At 53.5% G+C, this 17538-nt stretch overlaps 1 protein-coding gene across 3 annotated transcripts in view; it reads right to left on the bottom strand.

The window, feature by feature from the left end:
• SPRYD3 (SPRY domain containing 3) overlaps window positions 1-17538 on the bottom strand; it is a 37519-nt gene that overhangs the window by 9801 nt on the left and 10180 nt on the right. For 2 of the 3 annotated variants that reach the window (XM_073319136.2, XM_073319135.2), the window contains exons 6-7: window positions 17094-17282; window positions 1786-1935 (exon numbers count right to left, since the gene is read on the bottom strand). In XM_073319136.2, the coding sequence (XP_073175237.1) occupies window positions 1786-1935; window positions 17094-17282 (339 nt within the window). The remainder of the gene's footprint in view (window positions 1-1785; window positions 1936-17093; window positions 17283-17538) is intronic. The other variant, XM_073319137.2, reaches the window with a different exon arrangement.

The raw sequence follows: 17538 nt of genomic DNA, 5'->3' as shown, positions 1-17538 counted from the left end.
GACTCAGTCTCTCTGTGCTTGTTCCCCATCTGTACAATGGGGTTAGGGTTAGGGGCGTGTGGGGTTAAATACACGGAAGGTCGTGACATGACGACAATATGGTGACAGGGACCAAACCAGTACAAGGGGTAGATGGAATTTAGGGTTTCCAGCTGACAATGCTGTGACCCAGCGTGGCTTGTCACACTTAACCTGGCCTGCCCCCAAGAGACCGCTGGACACAAGCGCCCATTTCCACCTATTTGCCGCATTCCAGCTGCAGCAAAAGTGGGCAAGGAACAGCGGGATTAAACGGGGTCGCTTCTGGCTTCTTCCCAGCCCAGGTTCCAGGGGCACCTCCTGCCTGTTGTGGGCCATTCACGTGGGCATTTTGTTGCCCTGTTAACGATTTTGAGTCCTCTCTTCTGAGAGGAGGGGCAGCTTCCTTTGGGGTCTGGCCATGGACAGGTTGCCCCCTTCATTCCAGAACGCAACCCGCCAACCAACTCATGTGAAAACTACAAACAGTGTAGTCTTTCCTCAGTGCTTACCTCCTATCAACTCATCTTAACCACCAATCATCATCCCTAGCTCTTATCCCAAAGCGCTTTTCAAAGAGGTATCATTGTCCCCACATTACAGATGGAGAAACTGAGGCATGGAGGGGGGAGGAGAAGTACTTTGCAAGCCAGTGGCAGACCTGGGAACAGAAAACACCTTCTCTCTTAGGGAAGAAAGCGCCTAAGAGGGTCTGTGTTGGTCTCATTCGTTAGGCCAGGCCTGCTCTTAGCTGTTTGAGCGGCAGAGTTATTGCCATCAAGGTAGGTTTTTGCCAACGCGGTGATGCAGGTGAAAGCCTAGTGTAGAGAGTTATCCCAGTATAAAACTGCTTATGCGGGTATCGCTTATTTCGCTTCTCTGAACCGGAATAAGTCAGGGGGCAAAGCCGACACAGTTAACACGGCAAAACCTAAGTGCAGACCCGACTTTACATGGTCCCCGCAGAGAATGTCATCAGAGGTGCCCGTTGCAATGCAGACACTCCCTCACTAGGAACTGAACTGAGAGCCCACCCCTCATTTCACGTAGTGCCGGCAGAGCAATTTCCAATCACTGTCCCAGATTAGGGCTGTCCTGGCAGCCTCACTCGTAGGTTGTCATCAGACAAGGCACAGCTGGGTAACAAGCAGATCCCTGTAGACAGTAGCTGACTTGGCAAGAGAATGGAACCTGGCAACGTGGGTACAGCCAACCCCAGGGCCAGCTCTCACACAGAGACTGGACCTGGCAAGCCCGATGTGCCATGAGGAATGCTAGCAGCAGCAGGGGAGGGTAATGTGCTGCATCACCCGGGAGATGAACATGAGTGCATGAATCCAGACCACATGTCAGGACAAACACAAACAGATGGCAGGAAAGGGGCAGGGGGTGGTTTGCATTCTCGAGGGGGAGGCAGCGCAGCCTACAGGATGGCTCCTATGCCACAATCAGGTGAGACCTCACAAAGAGAAATGAGCCTGGCTAGATCATTCACCTGCTGGGGGGGAGAGGGGTGCCTGGGAAGGGGCTTTTAATAAATAGGCACAATAATAAAACATGCAGCTTGTGTAACGATCGGGGCACCTCGTGGAAGCTGAACATGGTTAGGCTGGGTCATCCCACGGATGGGAGATCTCCTCAGAACAACCTGGTCTCCGAAGCCCCACCTCAAACCACTCTTGCTATCAGCAGGCTCGTGGACAGACACACATATCGGACGGATGTGTGGGACCCATCCAGAAGGCACTTTCCCCGCAGTGGCTTTACCTTCCGGGCCAGGCCTAGCGCAATATAGCACTTCTCCCCGGGGTCTACGATCTCCACCTCAAAGTAGTGGCTCCTGGTGCTCAAGGGGTGCCTTGCCTGGGCCAGCCCAACGTCGATGATGCTCTTCCCCTTGCCCACGTACTCCAGGAGCTGCAGAGAACAGGAGATCGGAGTCAACCTCTGAGAGCAGACGCGGCACCGGAGACCCACAAGGCAGGGACTCCTATGGCAGCAGTTCTCATCTTTCCCATGCCAACACAGTCCCAGCTCCTCACCCAGTATCCCACTCCCAGATAACCAGGACACCCTCCCCTCTCTTAGCAATACAGGAAGGACGGGGTGAATCCCCACCCCCCAGGCACCTGTTCACAAGTCATAGGTAGCAAACCCCTAACCTGTAGAATGATCGATTGTTTGCCCTGGAAAGGTCCCCTGCACGGCCACAGAGCAGGCCCTGCTCCTGTCTGCACTGCACAAGTGACCCGGGGGAGCCTGGGCTGCAGGTTCCATCTGTCCCTAGCCTGGGAGTGTTTCGTAGCCCGGCAGGGAGCAAAGGAGAATGCCACTCAGCTCTCCGGCCCAGTTTAAATCGTGGCACTTCAAGGTGAAGTGAATGGCTTATGGAAAAGCCTGTATGGAAGGAGACCAGCTGGGTCTCTGCAGCCCTATGGGTGGGGTCACTCAGTCTGGCTTAGTTATACAGTGATCTAGCTCCGCCCAGTGGGAGGGACTTATGCCCCCAACACTGGGGACCGGGAGGGGGGCTCAGACAGATTTCAGAACTGAAGGTTGGTAAGTTTCAACAGAAGAGGGAAAGGAAGTAACAGAAGCCAGCCAACCTGCTCGCCTGGCCAAGGGTCACATAAAAGAGCATGTCAGGCCTTGTCCCCCTTGGGATACAGAGAAGCATCTTCTAGGAAGCAGAATGAGACCGCTCAGTCCTTTCAAACAAGCCAGGGACAACCCTGCGACGACAGCTGTTCTAGGCTACCCCCTACGTCCCACCAGATCACCCAGAACACCCCATAGCCAACTCCTCAAGAGAGCCAGCCATCCCCGAAAAGCCCTGGGGTTGGGGAGGAAAGGGGAGTCATTAGAAGAAACAGCTTCTGTTGGAGAGAAAAAATAGATTGTGTCCTAGTAGTACAGACTGAGTTAAACTGATCTCGCTTGGGATCTGGCTAACTTTGGGAGGGTGGGGAGGAGAGAGAAGAAAGCTGCATTTTCTGTCCCAGTTGCTCTAAGGATCCAGAGGGAATTGCAAAATCTGGGTTTTTCAGGAGGAGAAGGGGATGTTTACAAGGCCGGGAGCTTTGCAGATTCATGAGGCAAGCCCTGTGTCACGAGGTTTTCTTTGGACAGCGCCCGACATTCCAATTGTTGCTTCACAGACATCAGCTTTTGTTTCCTGCCTCCAGCAAGCCGGGCCCTTGTCCCACCTAACGCAGCTGCGTGGAAAAATATCCCTTCAGGGATCATAAACGAGACAACCTCACACCCTCCTTTGCTCCCCAGGGCTGCCTGGGCTCATCTCTTAGGAAGAGAGTCTTATTTACACTCACAAGATCAGAGTTGCAAGAGCCGACACACCACGTCAAAGGCCTGGCAATCAAGAAAACAACACACGAACTGGCTGACAGCTGGAGCTGACAGATTAGTTTGTACCAGGCCCAAAGCATCTTGTCCATTTTAGCTCCCCCACCCCGCATCTCGGAGCCCGGCTGCATGTTGAACCAATATTTGCTGGCTCCTGCCAAGCCATGGAAAGGGTCAGTGGTTTACATTTTTCCACTCAGTCGCTGCATTGCCACGGGATTCTGAGAACTGCTCATCCATTTAAGAACCAAAATAAAATCAGCACGAGGCTCTGGAAGACGAAGTCACCTCGGGTCACTCCTTGACAAGGAACAACACTGGAAAGAGACTGTAAATGTTCCCCTGCTGGAAGAAAGCAAGCTTAGAAGAGAAGGATACTTACGTAGGATCACGTAAAAGAGCATGTCAGCTCCGTCGATTAGAACAGCAGATAATGTAGGTGGCTGCACATTATGCATGCATGTGGCGTCCAGACAGGGCTGGGGCCAATGACAGCACCAGACCAGGAGCTAGTCCTACAGGCTGATGGGAAAAAGCCTGCACACCATTACATGAAGAGGGTAAGTTTCCTGGGCACAGCAACTGCTCTAAAACACTGGGGGAGATGCAGAATGGCCAGGGGTTTGTGGGGCCACTCAGCTGTGCAGAGCCAGGGGCTTGCTCAGAGCCAGGGACATTTTTTTCCATGCTCTAATAGATCCACTGTAGGTACAAACATGGCGCCCATAACCGCAGCTTCTGGGCATATCACACTTATCAATGTATTTAACCTCCTAACCCTGCTGCGAGGTGGGGCAGTTTTCCCCAGTAGCCATGAACTGAGGCACAGAGACACTAAGCGACTTGCCCTCAGGTCACATAGGAAGTGTGTGGCAAAGCCAGGAATTGAACCTGGGTGTCCCAATCCCCAGGCTACAGCCCTCACCCCTGCACAATCCTCCCTCAGCTAGCTCTGCTGCAATACACAACCAGAGCATGTGCTCCAGGCCAGAACACGGCATTCAAAGTGGAGCACATGCTGAGAAGAGCCACTAGGTTGACCAGGGGAACGGAGCTGATCTCACAAGAGGAGACAGGAGGGGCTTGGCTTGCTCAGCCAGACAAAGGCTGAGGGGGATCCAATTGCTCTAGGTAAATTACACCGGGAAGGGGGAAGAGCTTGAGGAGCCAAAGGACAACGCTGGCACAAGAACAAATCTGAATTAACTGGCCAGGGAGCAGCTGAGGCTGGAGGAGAGGAGTGGGTTTGCAGCCTCAGTAGGAAGGGTTGGGGGCAAGTGCCCTATGCTGTCTGAAGAAGGGACCTGATCCATTTCTGGCCAGGATGATGTGATGGGGCTCCCACAAAACCAGGCATAACCTCAGCGACCATTCCAGTCCTATGGCTCCACTCTTTGTGCAGGGCAGCTGGCATCTTACAGAGCAACTCCAAAGCCCTTGAGGCGGGGTGCCTCAAGGCATCTGGGGGGAACCTTGGCTCCCCTGAAGTCAATGGCGGAACTGCCTTTCGGTGAGGGAAGGGCAGTGGGGGAAGATTTCCCCATGTGGTTTTCCATTCCCATCCCCTGGAAGCTTCTCCAGACCTAATCCAAGCTGGATTTGGGGGGGCAACATATCCAGGGGTTTCCCAGGTAGGGGGCACAGTCTGAGACTCTTTGGTGGCTCCTTCTCCCCACCCCATTCCCTAAAACCTGGGGAGGGAAATGGGCTCCAGGGATGCTCACAACACAAAAACCACCAGCACAACCTGCCCCACAGGCTAGCAGCCACGGAGCCCATGGGTTGTAGGATCCTGACCTCCGACCTCTCACCCCTAGCGTGGGAGGTGCCAGGCTTGCCGCTGCCCTGAATCTGTGGGAAGATACCTTCAGACCCCAGTGCTGGCACCCCAGAGTTGGGTGACCGCTTTCTAGGGGCAGGCTTGGCACCCACCAGCCGGGCCCCTGGCCCTGGAGACCTTCCCAGATGGGAAGCTTCCCACCAGCAGCTCACGCCCCTCGGCTGCAACTTGCCCCAGCAAAGGTGCTGGCATGCACGCTCCTCCTGGAGACCGGAGGGGGGCATTGTTTACCCAGTGCCATGGCAGCGCTCACAGCAGTGGCAGTGATTCACCCAGCGGTGCTGCCCACAAAATACCTTAATCCCCTTTTAATTAGCTGCTTTAAAACTAGTAAGGCATCATCTGAATAACAGACTGAGTAGCGGCTACCAGCCTACGCCCCCCAGCCCCGCCCTGTGCCATCCAACATCAACAGGGACTCCTCCCAGGCCTACACAATCCCTCCCAGCCCCCGCACTCCAGCTCAAAGTGCAGCCCCCAGCACCCTCCGGCCTCCCTCGTGCCCCATTCCATGGCCATACACCCATACAACAATGCGTTTGCCTCGCCCCCACTGGAGCTGGGAACGCTCTCTGCGCTAAGAGACAATGATAGCTGCATCCATAAGGGTTGCGCCGTGTCTTCCGCGGCGTTCAGAAGCAATCACAGCTCAGAGAGTGTGTGACAGGACCCTCAATAGCTCGGTCGCTGCTGGAGCTCAAAGAGATGATCACACACAGACGCTTCAGGCCTGAAAGAGCTATAATTTGGAAGCCTCCCAATGCAGAGCACAATGGAGTGGCTCCTAAGCTGCAATGGGCAAGCGCAGCTCCTCTTTGGTTTGATGGGGGTGGCGCTGAGCCAGGAAAAAGGAACTGCAAGGATCGAGGACAAGTCTGAGAAGGCCCCCCCCGAAGAACAAGGCACAAAGCTGGAGAGTGGCTCAGGCAGCCCGCTGAGTGCGTAGGCAGGTTGAATACAGTGCCCCTCTGGAAAGGCAGTCCCATGCTGGCTGGTCACCTAGGTATGAGTTCTCAACCGGGGGGGGAGGGGGGGCAGGACCTGGTGTGAGGAGGGGGCACATGCCACCTGGCCTCTCTCACATTGCTGAATGGCATCTTGACTTGATGGATGAAGGTTCCAGGGGGTCCCTGTATGGACAAACCTAAGAATCCTTTGCCATGGGCAGGGAGGGAATCAGCCCATAATCTCAGCAGGGCTTCTCAAGGGGGCATTTGTGCCACCCTTGCCAGCTTCCCTTCAAATGATGCTTCCTAGCAGGCAGCTGGGTTTGGAAAAAGAAAGAGGCCCGTGTAATTCCCCAGGACGGGGAGCGTGTGCGGGGAGGAGACGGCCCGAGGCGATTGTGGCGCAGATGACGAAAATTCCAAGACAACCAACTTTTCGGAACAGACAGACACATGATAAAACTGCCCTTTACCTCCCCCTCCCAGCCAACCGGAGCACCCAAACCAGGCCTTTCATCAAGGGCCGTCAGTAATAAGACTGTCCGAGAGAAGAATGTGAATTATGTGCATTATCATTTCCTGACAGTCTGGAGCTAAAACGGAAAAGCCCTGGCTAGAGATTCAACGGATTGGGGGAGGGGGAATTTAGCAGGGGCAAACTTATTCAGCACTAAGGGTGGCAAGATGGAGAGGAACAGTCTGCAATCTCCCCTTCTAGGCTGGCCCAAGGGCGGAGGTGGTTTTCACCGATTGTTCTTTCCTGGTAGGGAAGAGGGATAGCTCAGTGGTTTGAGCACTGGCCTGCTAAACTCAGGGTTGTGAGTTCAATCCTTGAGGGGGCCATTTAGGGATTGGTCCTCCTTTGACCAGGGGGTTGGACTAGATGACCTCCTGAGGTCCCTTCCAACCCTGAGATTCTATGATAAGCTGTATCAGAGAGCTAGTCAGTCGGACATTATTAAAATTAGGCAAAGGCAGCATGGTGCAGTAGGCAGAGCACAGGAAATTTGAAAATCATGTCCCAGGCCTTCAAGCAATTGCGATTCGGAGGCCCCTGCCCCTACCCCACCCCAGTGTGGCACCCTCTTAGAGGGGCCTAATTCTCAGAAAGTCCCGAGCACCTGCGTTCTGGAAACCAGGCCATTTGATCAGCAGTCCAGACATGCAAAAAAATCACTAGTCGCTTTCAAAGACATCAGCTCTGCTACTGCTTTGCTGGGTGGCATGGGGCAAGTCCTCACCCCCTACCCTGCTCTGTGCCTCAGTTTCTCCATCTATTACATGACAATGATGCCAACAATCCTTTATAAACAGCTGAACTATCAGGCCCTTAAGCACCTAAATCTAGGCCCTGTCCCCAGTGTCTGAGCACCTCACAATCCTTAGTGTATTTACCTGCCCAACCCTGCTATTATCCCCATTTCACATGGGGAAATGGAGTCACAAGAGAGGTTAAGAATGGATTTTGTTGTCAAAGGCTCAAATGGCAGCATCCCCCTAAATGACTTGCCCAAAGTCACAGTCAAAGTGGGGAACTGAACCTGGGTCTCTCAAGCCCCAGGCTAGCACCTTAACCATTAGGCCATCCCTCCCCTACGGGCCACTTAGTCTCCCTGTTGAAAATCTTGGCCGTACTCTCCATTGCAGCGTCAAGCTGCAGCACAGAATGCGTAGCCTTGACTTTGGATTCTAATGAAGCGCTGCTGAGACCAGCATCGCAACACTGGCCACAGTTCTGGGGTCCACATTTTAAAAAGGGAGTTTCAAAATTGGAGCAGGAACCACAAAAGTGAGCTAAGAGCTAGAAAAAAAAGCCTGACGGTGAATTCAATTTGTTTAGTTGATTGAAAAAAAGACCGAGAGGAGATTTGATTACTGGGAATTGGGCTAGGAAGGGGGGCTGACTACACACACTCCTGGCCGGAGACGCTCGGACCACCCCGAACGCCGCCTCTCGCCTCCCTTCCCCGCTGCTTGGGGATGGTTACTCGCTCCCGCCCACTGATCGGCAGCACTGCTCTGCATCCCACCTCAGCCCTCGGCAGTGATGCCTTCCAGGCAGCGAGGTGCTTGTACTTGCACCTGGGAGCCTGGGCTGGTTCTAGGCATGCTGGATGGACACCTAACACCGGATCTGTAACATAGGTGCAGCCGAATTAACATGGGCCCCTACTGCACTACAAACTCTCAGCCAATTCGCTGCCTATCTCCCTCGGAGCCCCTGCCCACCGACTAGGCACAGAGTGGGTTTTCCCTCGAGGGGCCGGAGCCTGCTGACACTCGCTACTTGGCGTAGCTAGCTCTGTGAAGGCAACATGTACTCGCAGCAGTCGATGCTACAACAAAAAAACAAGGTTCAGATCCAGCATTGCCAGCCCCAAACATCCAAAAACGCCAAGTCAGGCTCCAAAAATTGCGAGATTATTTTTAAGCCAATCACGAGGTTTAAAAAATCGCTTGTGATCCTTTTTATTGGCTTTCCAGTTTCTGAACATTTGGGGTCAAGTTTTCTAGCTTTTCTCCACAAGCACAAGAGCTAGAAACTTTCAGTAATTAAAAAAAAAAACCAAGCTGAGGATTCTGTCACATGACTCCAGGAGATGGTGCTTTAAGGAGTAAAGAGACACCAAGCAGCGAGAGAGTCATGAGAGAAATCACAGCAGCGGGCAACACCGCAGACCCATGGCTATTTCCCGCCCACATCGACAACCTTCCTAGCTCCCTTGGCCTTTGTTGCACTGGTATCTGCCACCCCGCAATTTCAGTGGGTCAGCTAATTTAGCAAACTCTTCCCAGCTGCTAAATAAAAGGCTGAATGCCAGCAGCTGCACGGCACCCCAGCCTCATCTCAACGCCACACAGGTCTGCTCCAGCCCAGGAGGGTAATTGGATTCGCATGCACTGAAGCTAGTTCCCCAAGACAGGGAGCGCGAGACCATCTCAAACCCTTTGCCAAAGTCACTCCAGCCAATGAAAATAAAAAGCCCTCAAGTTTGCCGGGCATAACGTGTCCTCCATGAACTGCTGCTGCCTATTACTCATTGTTGCCTCAGCCCCCGGGTGCAGGGAAATCCTCACGATCCAGTCTGTTCTTTCGCTAGGGCCCAAAGCTAAAAATCCCTAGATGTGCCACAGAGATGGCTCACTGTGTTCATCTCTCTGGCAACACAGCAGTGCCAGAGCCCATCCACTAGAGGGAGGCAGTGTGGCCTAGTGAATAGAGCACCAGCTATTCTGGGTGCTATTCCCAGCTCTGCCACCGTCCTGGGGCAGGTCATGTCACCGTTGTGCCTCAGTTTCCCCATCAGGAAAATGGAGATAATTACACTTTGAAATCTACTGATGAAAAGCAAGGTATAAGAGGTAGGTAGTCTCATCACAGATGGCTTGGTCTTCCCGCGGGTAAGGAGCTGGCAGCAACTAGCCATCCTATGGCCTCAATTAGTAGCAAAAGTAATTAGCTATCCACCAGAATTCTGAGTCAGGCACATGGAGGAACAGGTAGAAGTTGGAAAAGAAGGGGCTATGTTCCACGCCAATACACAGTTAGACTGTGGAACTCATTGCCACTGGATGTTGTTGAGGGCAAGAACGTAGCAAGATTCAAAGAGGGACTGGGCACGTATCTGGATCCCAGGGACATCCAGGTAAAACAGTAAGTACCAAACAAAGTGTTGGAAGAGCGACAGAACTTCCCACTCCCGCCCAGCTCTGTCTCATTGATAATACACGTTCATGCTGCAAGCCACGAAAGGGGAGGAAGCGCAAGGACCCCTGGGCGAGAAAGTTGGATGGACCCAAGATTAGAGCCTTTGAGATTCCACTGTCAGTGCAGGGAATCTCCCGTCATGCTGCTTAAAGCCCCGCAGGCTCATGCCACCCCCACACGCTGTGTGGCAGGGCCACCCACGGACCCCCTTTCCCAGCAGGGATCAGGGTTAGTTATGCGCTCCCGTCACTAGTGGGATGGAGCAGGCAAGAGAAAGGGATCGGATCAGGCCTGAACTATACCGAGGATTAGAGGAAAAGACTCTTTCATGCTCCTGGAGTGGCTGTGTAACAACATGACTGCCAGGCCTCCTTCCTTCCCAGAACCCACTGTTTCAACCCCCCTTCCGGCCGTCTGGCTAAGCCACCAACATGTTCTTAAGGAGAGAAAATACACAGGCGGCAGTTAGTCTAGCAGTGAGGGCACTGGAAAGATTGAGGACACCCGGGTTCTATTCCCGGCCCTACCACCAACCTGCTGCATGACCTCCAGCAGGTGTCTGGAGCTTTGTCTAGACTAGGATTTAGAGGTGTGGGATGGACCACAGTGGCTAGCTCGAGCTAAGACAGGTCTTCTCAGGCTGAGTAAAGAGAAAGCAGAGTGTTCTTCAGCACATGCTGTAAAGTCTAGGCTACCCGACAACATCCCATCTTTAAATCCCAGGCCTTGTCCACACACGGACGCTGCAATGCTTTAACTGTACTGATCTTGTGAAAGCAGCACAAGCCCCTGATGGGAATGCAGACTTACCAGTATAAAGGTGACCTATTCTTGTAGGGGAAATGGAACAAGCTATACCGGTCAAAGGCACCTTTACACCAGCATACCTGTGCTCACATTAGGGGTTGTACTGGTATAACCGGACGGGTCAAAAAAACAAATCACCCCGACCACCAGTTACACCAGGACAAAACTGCACGTACAGAAAGCCCAGGTCTAGTCCGAGCCTCATTTCCCTCCAGCCCTTCGCTGGCCTTTTGTTTATTTAATTTTCAGGCTCTCTAGGGCAGGAATCACCTCTCACTGTATGTGCAGGGCCCAGAATGACGGGGCCCCCTATCTCAGTTGGGGCCCAAAGGTGCTACCCTAGTGCAGATAACAGAAGTTCTGCAAACATTATGATGTTAAAAGAAGCCAAACAAGCGACTTCTGAAAGATGCCAGAATCACAGCTGCTAGGGATTGGAGAATGGAGAGCCAGCTTTGCCCTGAGAGTAGCAGTCAGAGGGACCTCTGTCCAGGTCAGCAACTGGGGGTAGATACCTATGCTCTCTCTACCCTCAGTTTTAGAGAGAGGGAAACTGAGGCACAAAGAGTAGCAGCGACTTGGCTAAGGTCATCCACTGACCCACGACTCCCAGCTCCTAGTCTTGGCTTTAAAAGCCTGATCTTGCCTCGTGCACAATTTCCCCACTAGGGACAACAGGACAGGTAGCTTTGTCCAAGCCTAAGTCATCTCAGTGAGACAAACACTCTGGTGCCAAGCTCACATGCAGGACTATGGTTTTGCTGGCATGCCCCAGCTGGCACATCTGGGCGCTGATCCAGTCCCCAGAAGAACCCAATACCAACTTGTCAGAGGAGCCCCACTCCCCAGCTGCCAACAGCACTAGGTTGTCCCCAAGGAGCTCATCTGATGTTTGCATTCAAGACCCCTCTCATCCGACACAGCATTTTGGGGGACAGGTGACTTAGAAATGAAGAAACAAAACTGGTCTGTGCCTGTAAGAAGCTCTGTCCCAGGCAAATGCCCCTCTCCAAGCAGTCTGTCTCTTTCGGAAAATGGACGGTCTCTGTATTGGTGGACCAGGAAATGAGCCTATTTAAAAGTAACACTCTGCACTCATAAGATGCTGTTGATTTGAGGATCTCTTTACAGACATTAAGCCTTCACACCAGAATTCGGAAGTTTTAGAGAGGGGAAACTGAGGCACAAGGCAGCGATGTGACATGGCTACGGTCAAGCGCTGCGTCAGTGGCAGAGCTAGAAGAACCAAGGAGTCATAGAATCATAGAATATCAGGGTTGGAAGGGACCCCAGAAGGTCATCTAGTCCAACCCCCTGCTCGAAGCAGGACCAATTCCCAGTTAAATCATCCCAGCCAGGGCTTTGTCAAGCCTGACCTTAAAAACCTCTAAGGAAGGAGATTCAACCACCTCCATAGGTAACGCATTCCAGTGTTTCACCACCCTCTTAGTGAAAAAGTTTTTCCTAATATCCAATCTAAACCTCCCCCACTGCAACTTGAGACCATTACTCCTCGTTCTGTCATCTGCTACCATTGAGAACAGTCTAGAGCCATCCTCTTTGGAACCCCCTTTCAGGTAGTTGAAAGCAGCTATCAAATCCCCCCTCATTCTTCTCTTCTGCAGGCTAAACAATCCCAGCTCCCTCAGCCTCTCCTCATAAGTCATGTGTTCTAGACCCCTAATCATTTTTGTTGCCCTTCGCTGGACTCTCTCCAATTTATCCACATCCTTCTTGTAGTGTGGGGCCCAAAACTGGACACAGTACTCCAGATGAGGCCTCACCAATGTCGAATAGAGGGGAACGATCATGTCCCTCGATCTGCTCGCTATGCCCCTACTTATACATCCCAAAATGCCATTGGCCTTCTTGACAACAAGGGCACACTGCTGACTTATATCCAGCTTCTCGTCCACTGTCACCCCTAGGTCCTTTTCCGCAGAACTGCTGCCTAGCCATTCGGTCCCTAGTCTGTAGCGGTGCATTGGATTCTTCCATCCTAAGTGCAGGACCCTGCACTTATCCTTATTGAGTCCCAGTAACCCCAGCCACCACACCCTGCTGCTTTGGAGATGGGAGAGTTCAGCACCTGCGTGGGAATCCCTCTGCCCGAGAGAGGGACAGTGGCTTCTGCTGGGGCTGATGCAAACCAAGGGAGTAAAGGTGGGGTGCCGTCGCACACAGGAGCCAGCTGTACCGTGAAAGAATGCAAGAGCCTATTTATAAAGTTCCTAATTCGGTGTTCACGCCACACCCTGCCAACCCTCCCGCGTCAATTAGCACCGTGCATTGTTCGAACGTTTGTGGTAGTGCGGCTGAGCTGGCCGGTATTTACACATGGCAAGAGGGAACGGGTGGGGGGGTGGGGGGGAGAACCAAAGAGACTTGCCCTGGCAGGCAGGAGCCATGGCAAAACCCCACACAGCCGTTCCAGGGAGCAGATGAGAAACACTCGCTCTGTCTAAAGGTCAGCGAAGGCCTTGGAATGTCTCTCCTGGCCCTGCCTCAAAATTCAACTTCACAGATGTTGTCTGCAATGAAATGTCAGAGGAGAATTGGGGGGGCGGTTAACAGAGGTTGAGATGGAAAAGGATGCAGCCCAAGACGGCGGATTCTTCCCCGCCGCGGCGCCTTGATCAAATGGTCCGGCCCGGCTCCATCCGGCACACACGAGCGGCCGTCACATGTGCTGCGACGTGGGGTCTGCGTTCACAGCTGCAATCCTTTAACAGCTGGAGAAGGTTTGGGCCCCGAGTTTGTTTTTGAAAAAGGCTCTGGGAGAGGGTAGAAATGCTCTGAGAGCTCCAGCTGGGAAGAGGAGGCAGCAGCAGCTAGTGATTAGCACAAGGTTCTAGCTTCCAACCCCACGGACAACAGCACTTCGGTCAAGTCACATACCCCACACCCACCGTGCCTCAGTTTCCCCATCTGTGAGCAAAGGATTGCCTTTGTCTTCCTCTACCACAGGACTTTGGGATCCCCAGAGGAAAGAGGAGATGCAAGTACAAGGGGAAAAGGACCCCAGCTGGACCAGGGAGGAGGAGGAGAAGGTATGTTTGGCGTTGGGAAGAGCCCTCTCACGAACAAGAATGGGCTCCAGACACTGCTGTGCACTTCATTACAGAGCCAGTCCCTCCAATCCCTCAGACTAAGCCGGCCTCATAAGCCCCACCGTGATGTCAGCAGATATTACTGGCCCTAATTTTACAAGGCAGGAAACGGGCAGTGAGGGCAAAGCCTTGCCTGTGGTCAGAAAGTGGCTCAGAGGCAGGAACAGAACCCAGAAGTCCTGACTCCCAGTCCCCTACTTTAACCACAGATCTCCCGTTGCCGTGGGACAGCATGTGTTAGAGCATGCGGCACTCAGGATGCCCCGGAAGCATCAGGGGTAATGCAGCAGCCACAGGCTCTACCTCCACTAGAAGGGCAGCGAGCATCCAGACACAGCAACAAAGAAAGCGGGAAATTCAGACGCCCATGGGTCGATCCACCCTCACGTTCAGCAGTTTCCTTTCTCACCCTACCGAACACAACAGGGTGCTGGAAGCGAGGTGAAGTGCTAGGCCCTACAGCTACGCCAACAAGGCAGCTACCGCCAGCCCCGCTGCTGGGTTCGCCTGGGATGCCAGGTGACGAACCGCCCTGCTGCACCCACCGGCTTTGGGGAGCAGCCAGAACACAGAGATCCCTGCTCCGCAAAGGCAGGGAGGGAAGCGAAGCAGTGTTCCAGAGGGCGGGGCGTGCTGGCCAAAAACAGAGCCAGGAGAGCCAACTCAACCGGAGGCTCCACCACCCTGTGGCAATGACCCATATCGAGAGGTCAGTGCAGCAGAGCATGGGCAGAGAACGTCCCGAGGAGCCGGCTTCTGCAGGGAAGCCCGCACAGACACTCAGCGAGGCCGGTGCAGAGCCAGGCATGACGCGGCTCTCGTTTTGGTCCTCATCCCTTTGGACCCAACCCCACCTTTGATCGTCAGCCTTGTACCCTTTGCAGGTAGGGAAAGGGGCTGAACAAGGCCTAGTGCTGGACCTTGCCCACACCAGCAAGAAGCACGTCCACAGGCTGGGCTTGTAGGACCAAGGCCCGGAAGCTACGTGACAACCCAGCCATGCAGAGGGATCATCACATGGCAGCCTGAGATTTTTCCCCAGCCAATGAGGGACTTGCTCCTCACCTGCCCCCAGCCAGGGTAAAACCCATCTGATAATTATAGGGACCACGCTCCAGGTAACCATGGCAGCTGGGGAACAGAAAGAGCATGGCAGCGCTCCAAGCTACTGCTGGGCTCTGGGAATGGCCACTCCAGACCAGAATCCCCTGCAAGGATGGAGAAGCATGGTCTTGGATTACTCGGCTAGCTTCAGGGGCAAGCGAACCAGCCTGTGGGACTCCACTAGCCGCGTCGCTCTCAGGAGCGGACAGGAGCAGCCTACAGTGGGGATTTTACCGGGTCGCGCTGCAGAGAGACAGATGCAATTGCCAAGCTCATTGTGTATTGCAGCAGCCCCAATGACATACGGGCATCCCAAGGACGCATTCATACCCTTCCACAGGTTCACGCTGAAACAGAGCCAATTGGCTTGTTAGCTTTGCAGCCCTCTTCATGACAGACCAAGGCTTTGCACCTGGTGGGATCAGTAAAGAGTGGCTTTGCCAACTCTAAGGGCGGGGCTGCCCATGGGTGAGAGCAGAGGAAAGGGAGTGAGGACTCCTGGGTTCTATCCCCAGCTCTGGGAGGGAGCATAGCCCTGTAGGTAAAGTCAGGGATTGGGAGTCAGGACTCCGAGATTTTATACTGCCCTAGAGATTGCAGCCAGTCAATTTCCCCATCTGTAAAAAAGGGGCTAATAACCACAGATCTCACCGTGCTTTGCAAAGATGGCTGAAGTGTGGCGTCAGAGCGATTGCGAAGCCCTGTACCTCACAGCCAGTCAGGGCTAGAAGCACTTTGTGCATCAGTATAAATGCTTTTGGGACTAGGACACATCTTCAGAACTGATCTTGGTAGAAAGCAGCTCCCAGTTATATACAGTTAATAAAGATGCCCCCAATCAGTGGGGCAGAATGGCAGCCATGAGTCCTGAGAGACCTCAAGACTTTCATCCCTAGGCCGAGTGGGACGGAGCGAGTGTCTGGACTGTGACGCAGCAGCGCCCAACCCAGTGACTTCAGAACTCCCAAGCTAAGCACAGATCATACACAGCTAGTCCCAAATTTTCAACTCCTGCTGCTTTCCAGTGCCGAGCGGAAAGGAGGCACTGAGGCACCTTGGCAAAGAGTTCAAGGCTCTACCTTCTAACTGGGCGGTGATCACTTATGAGATCATGCATCGCTGCCGGGGTGCCCAAAAAGCAAAGCCAAGCAGGGTTTTCAAAAGAGCTGCTTGGAACAATTCCACTTCTTTGATGAATTTCCAGGGGGTAGGGGGAAATCCCCCGCACTACCCCCACCTCGAGCTTGACTAAAAATAAATAAGCATCTGTGTGTTTGTGGAATTAACAGAGCCAACAATCTGGCTTTGGAGGAAAAGATCACACAAGCCTGCACATTCTTGGGTAATGCTAATTCTATCTAGCAATTAGCCAGCACTTCCCCCTCACAGATCACAAAGCACTGTATGCAGGCAGTTCAGGATCACTGTCCCTGTTTCAGAGAAGGAGAAACCGAGGCACTGGAAAGAGAACCAAGGTTCCAGACTCCCAGTCCAGAGCCACGCTCATTAGACCATGCTACCTCTCTGGGTAGCAGCTGGGGAGAAAAGATGCCAGTTTGGTCTCTTTGGCTCCTTAGGCTCCCCCACTGTTGTATCCACTTGTTGTCTCTCATTTTAGACTTAGCTTGTCAGCTCCTCAGGGCAGATCTGTTCTGGGTTTGTCCAGCGCTTAGCACAATGGGGCGTCTATAGGCTATCACGGTATAAATGGCAGCAGCCACTGTAGCTTACAAGGCAGGGAAGGAGAATCTTTAAAACCTTATTCCAACCTGCGCCCTTCCTGCCAGAGACCCTTGGATTCAGAGGAATTTCCCTGTTTGACATCACAGCCCCTGGTAACCCCAGTAAGAACCCAAACTAACGCAAGCACAGAGCCAATCCGTCAAGCTCAGACCATTCCCTCCCTCCAGCACAGAGCACAGCACCTGCTGTAGAGAGGGGCCAATGCCTCAAGGGGACCCTGATCACCTGCCAGCTAGGTCGGCAGCCAACACCCTGCATAGCACGTGCTCCGTAGATCCCTGCCCCCAGCGTTAAGATGCTCTCTTTGGAGAGGGGAGGAGACCCAGGGCAGGGGAATGGCAGGAACTGGGTTACCTTCGCTCTAAGGAAGGACCAGGTTCAAAGCCTGCACCTAAGCTGAAGGCAGACATTGCCCCGGGCTCCCTGCAGGGGCGACCCATCAGTTCACTCACCGTGCCACAGACCTTCACGTCGTGGAGCCGGCCCCACTCATCCTCATAGCTATCCACCATCATGATACTGTCGTCTTCCTCGTTGCCCAGCTCGGCGTGGAGGTGCAACCGAACCTCTTCTCCCAGCGAGTGCATCCCCACGGCGGGGAAGAGCCCATCCGGGGACAGGGGCATTATGGTGGAGCCCACCTACGGGATACAGCCAGCAAGACCCTCCGTGAGCCTCCTGTACCTCTGATGTCACCTGCTCGCAGCACGACAGGTCCCTGGTATTTCAGTCAATCCTGCCAGCAGTAGCAGAGTTAGCCATGGGAGCTGAACCCCAACCTCTGCCCTATGGGGTCAGGGGGTCTCTGTGGGTCACAGCTGAGCCATGTCACTGGAGGAAGCCTGCTCTGCATCTAGAGGATCTAGCCCCAGGAAGAGCAGCTCACACATTCTGCCC

Source organism: Lepidochelys kempii, chromosome 20, assembly GCF_965140285.1.
Source record: "Lepidochelys kempii isolate rLepKem1 chromosome 20, rLepKem1.hap1, whole genome shotgun sequence".
In the NCBI taxonomy this organism is placed as follows: Eukaryota; Metazoa; Chordata; order Testudines; family Cheloniidae; genus Lepidochelys; species Lepidochelys kempii.
The sequence above is the reverse complement of the archived record's forward strand: the minus strand, read 5'-3'. Positions and strand labels throughout refer to the sequence as shown.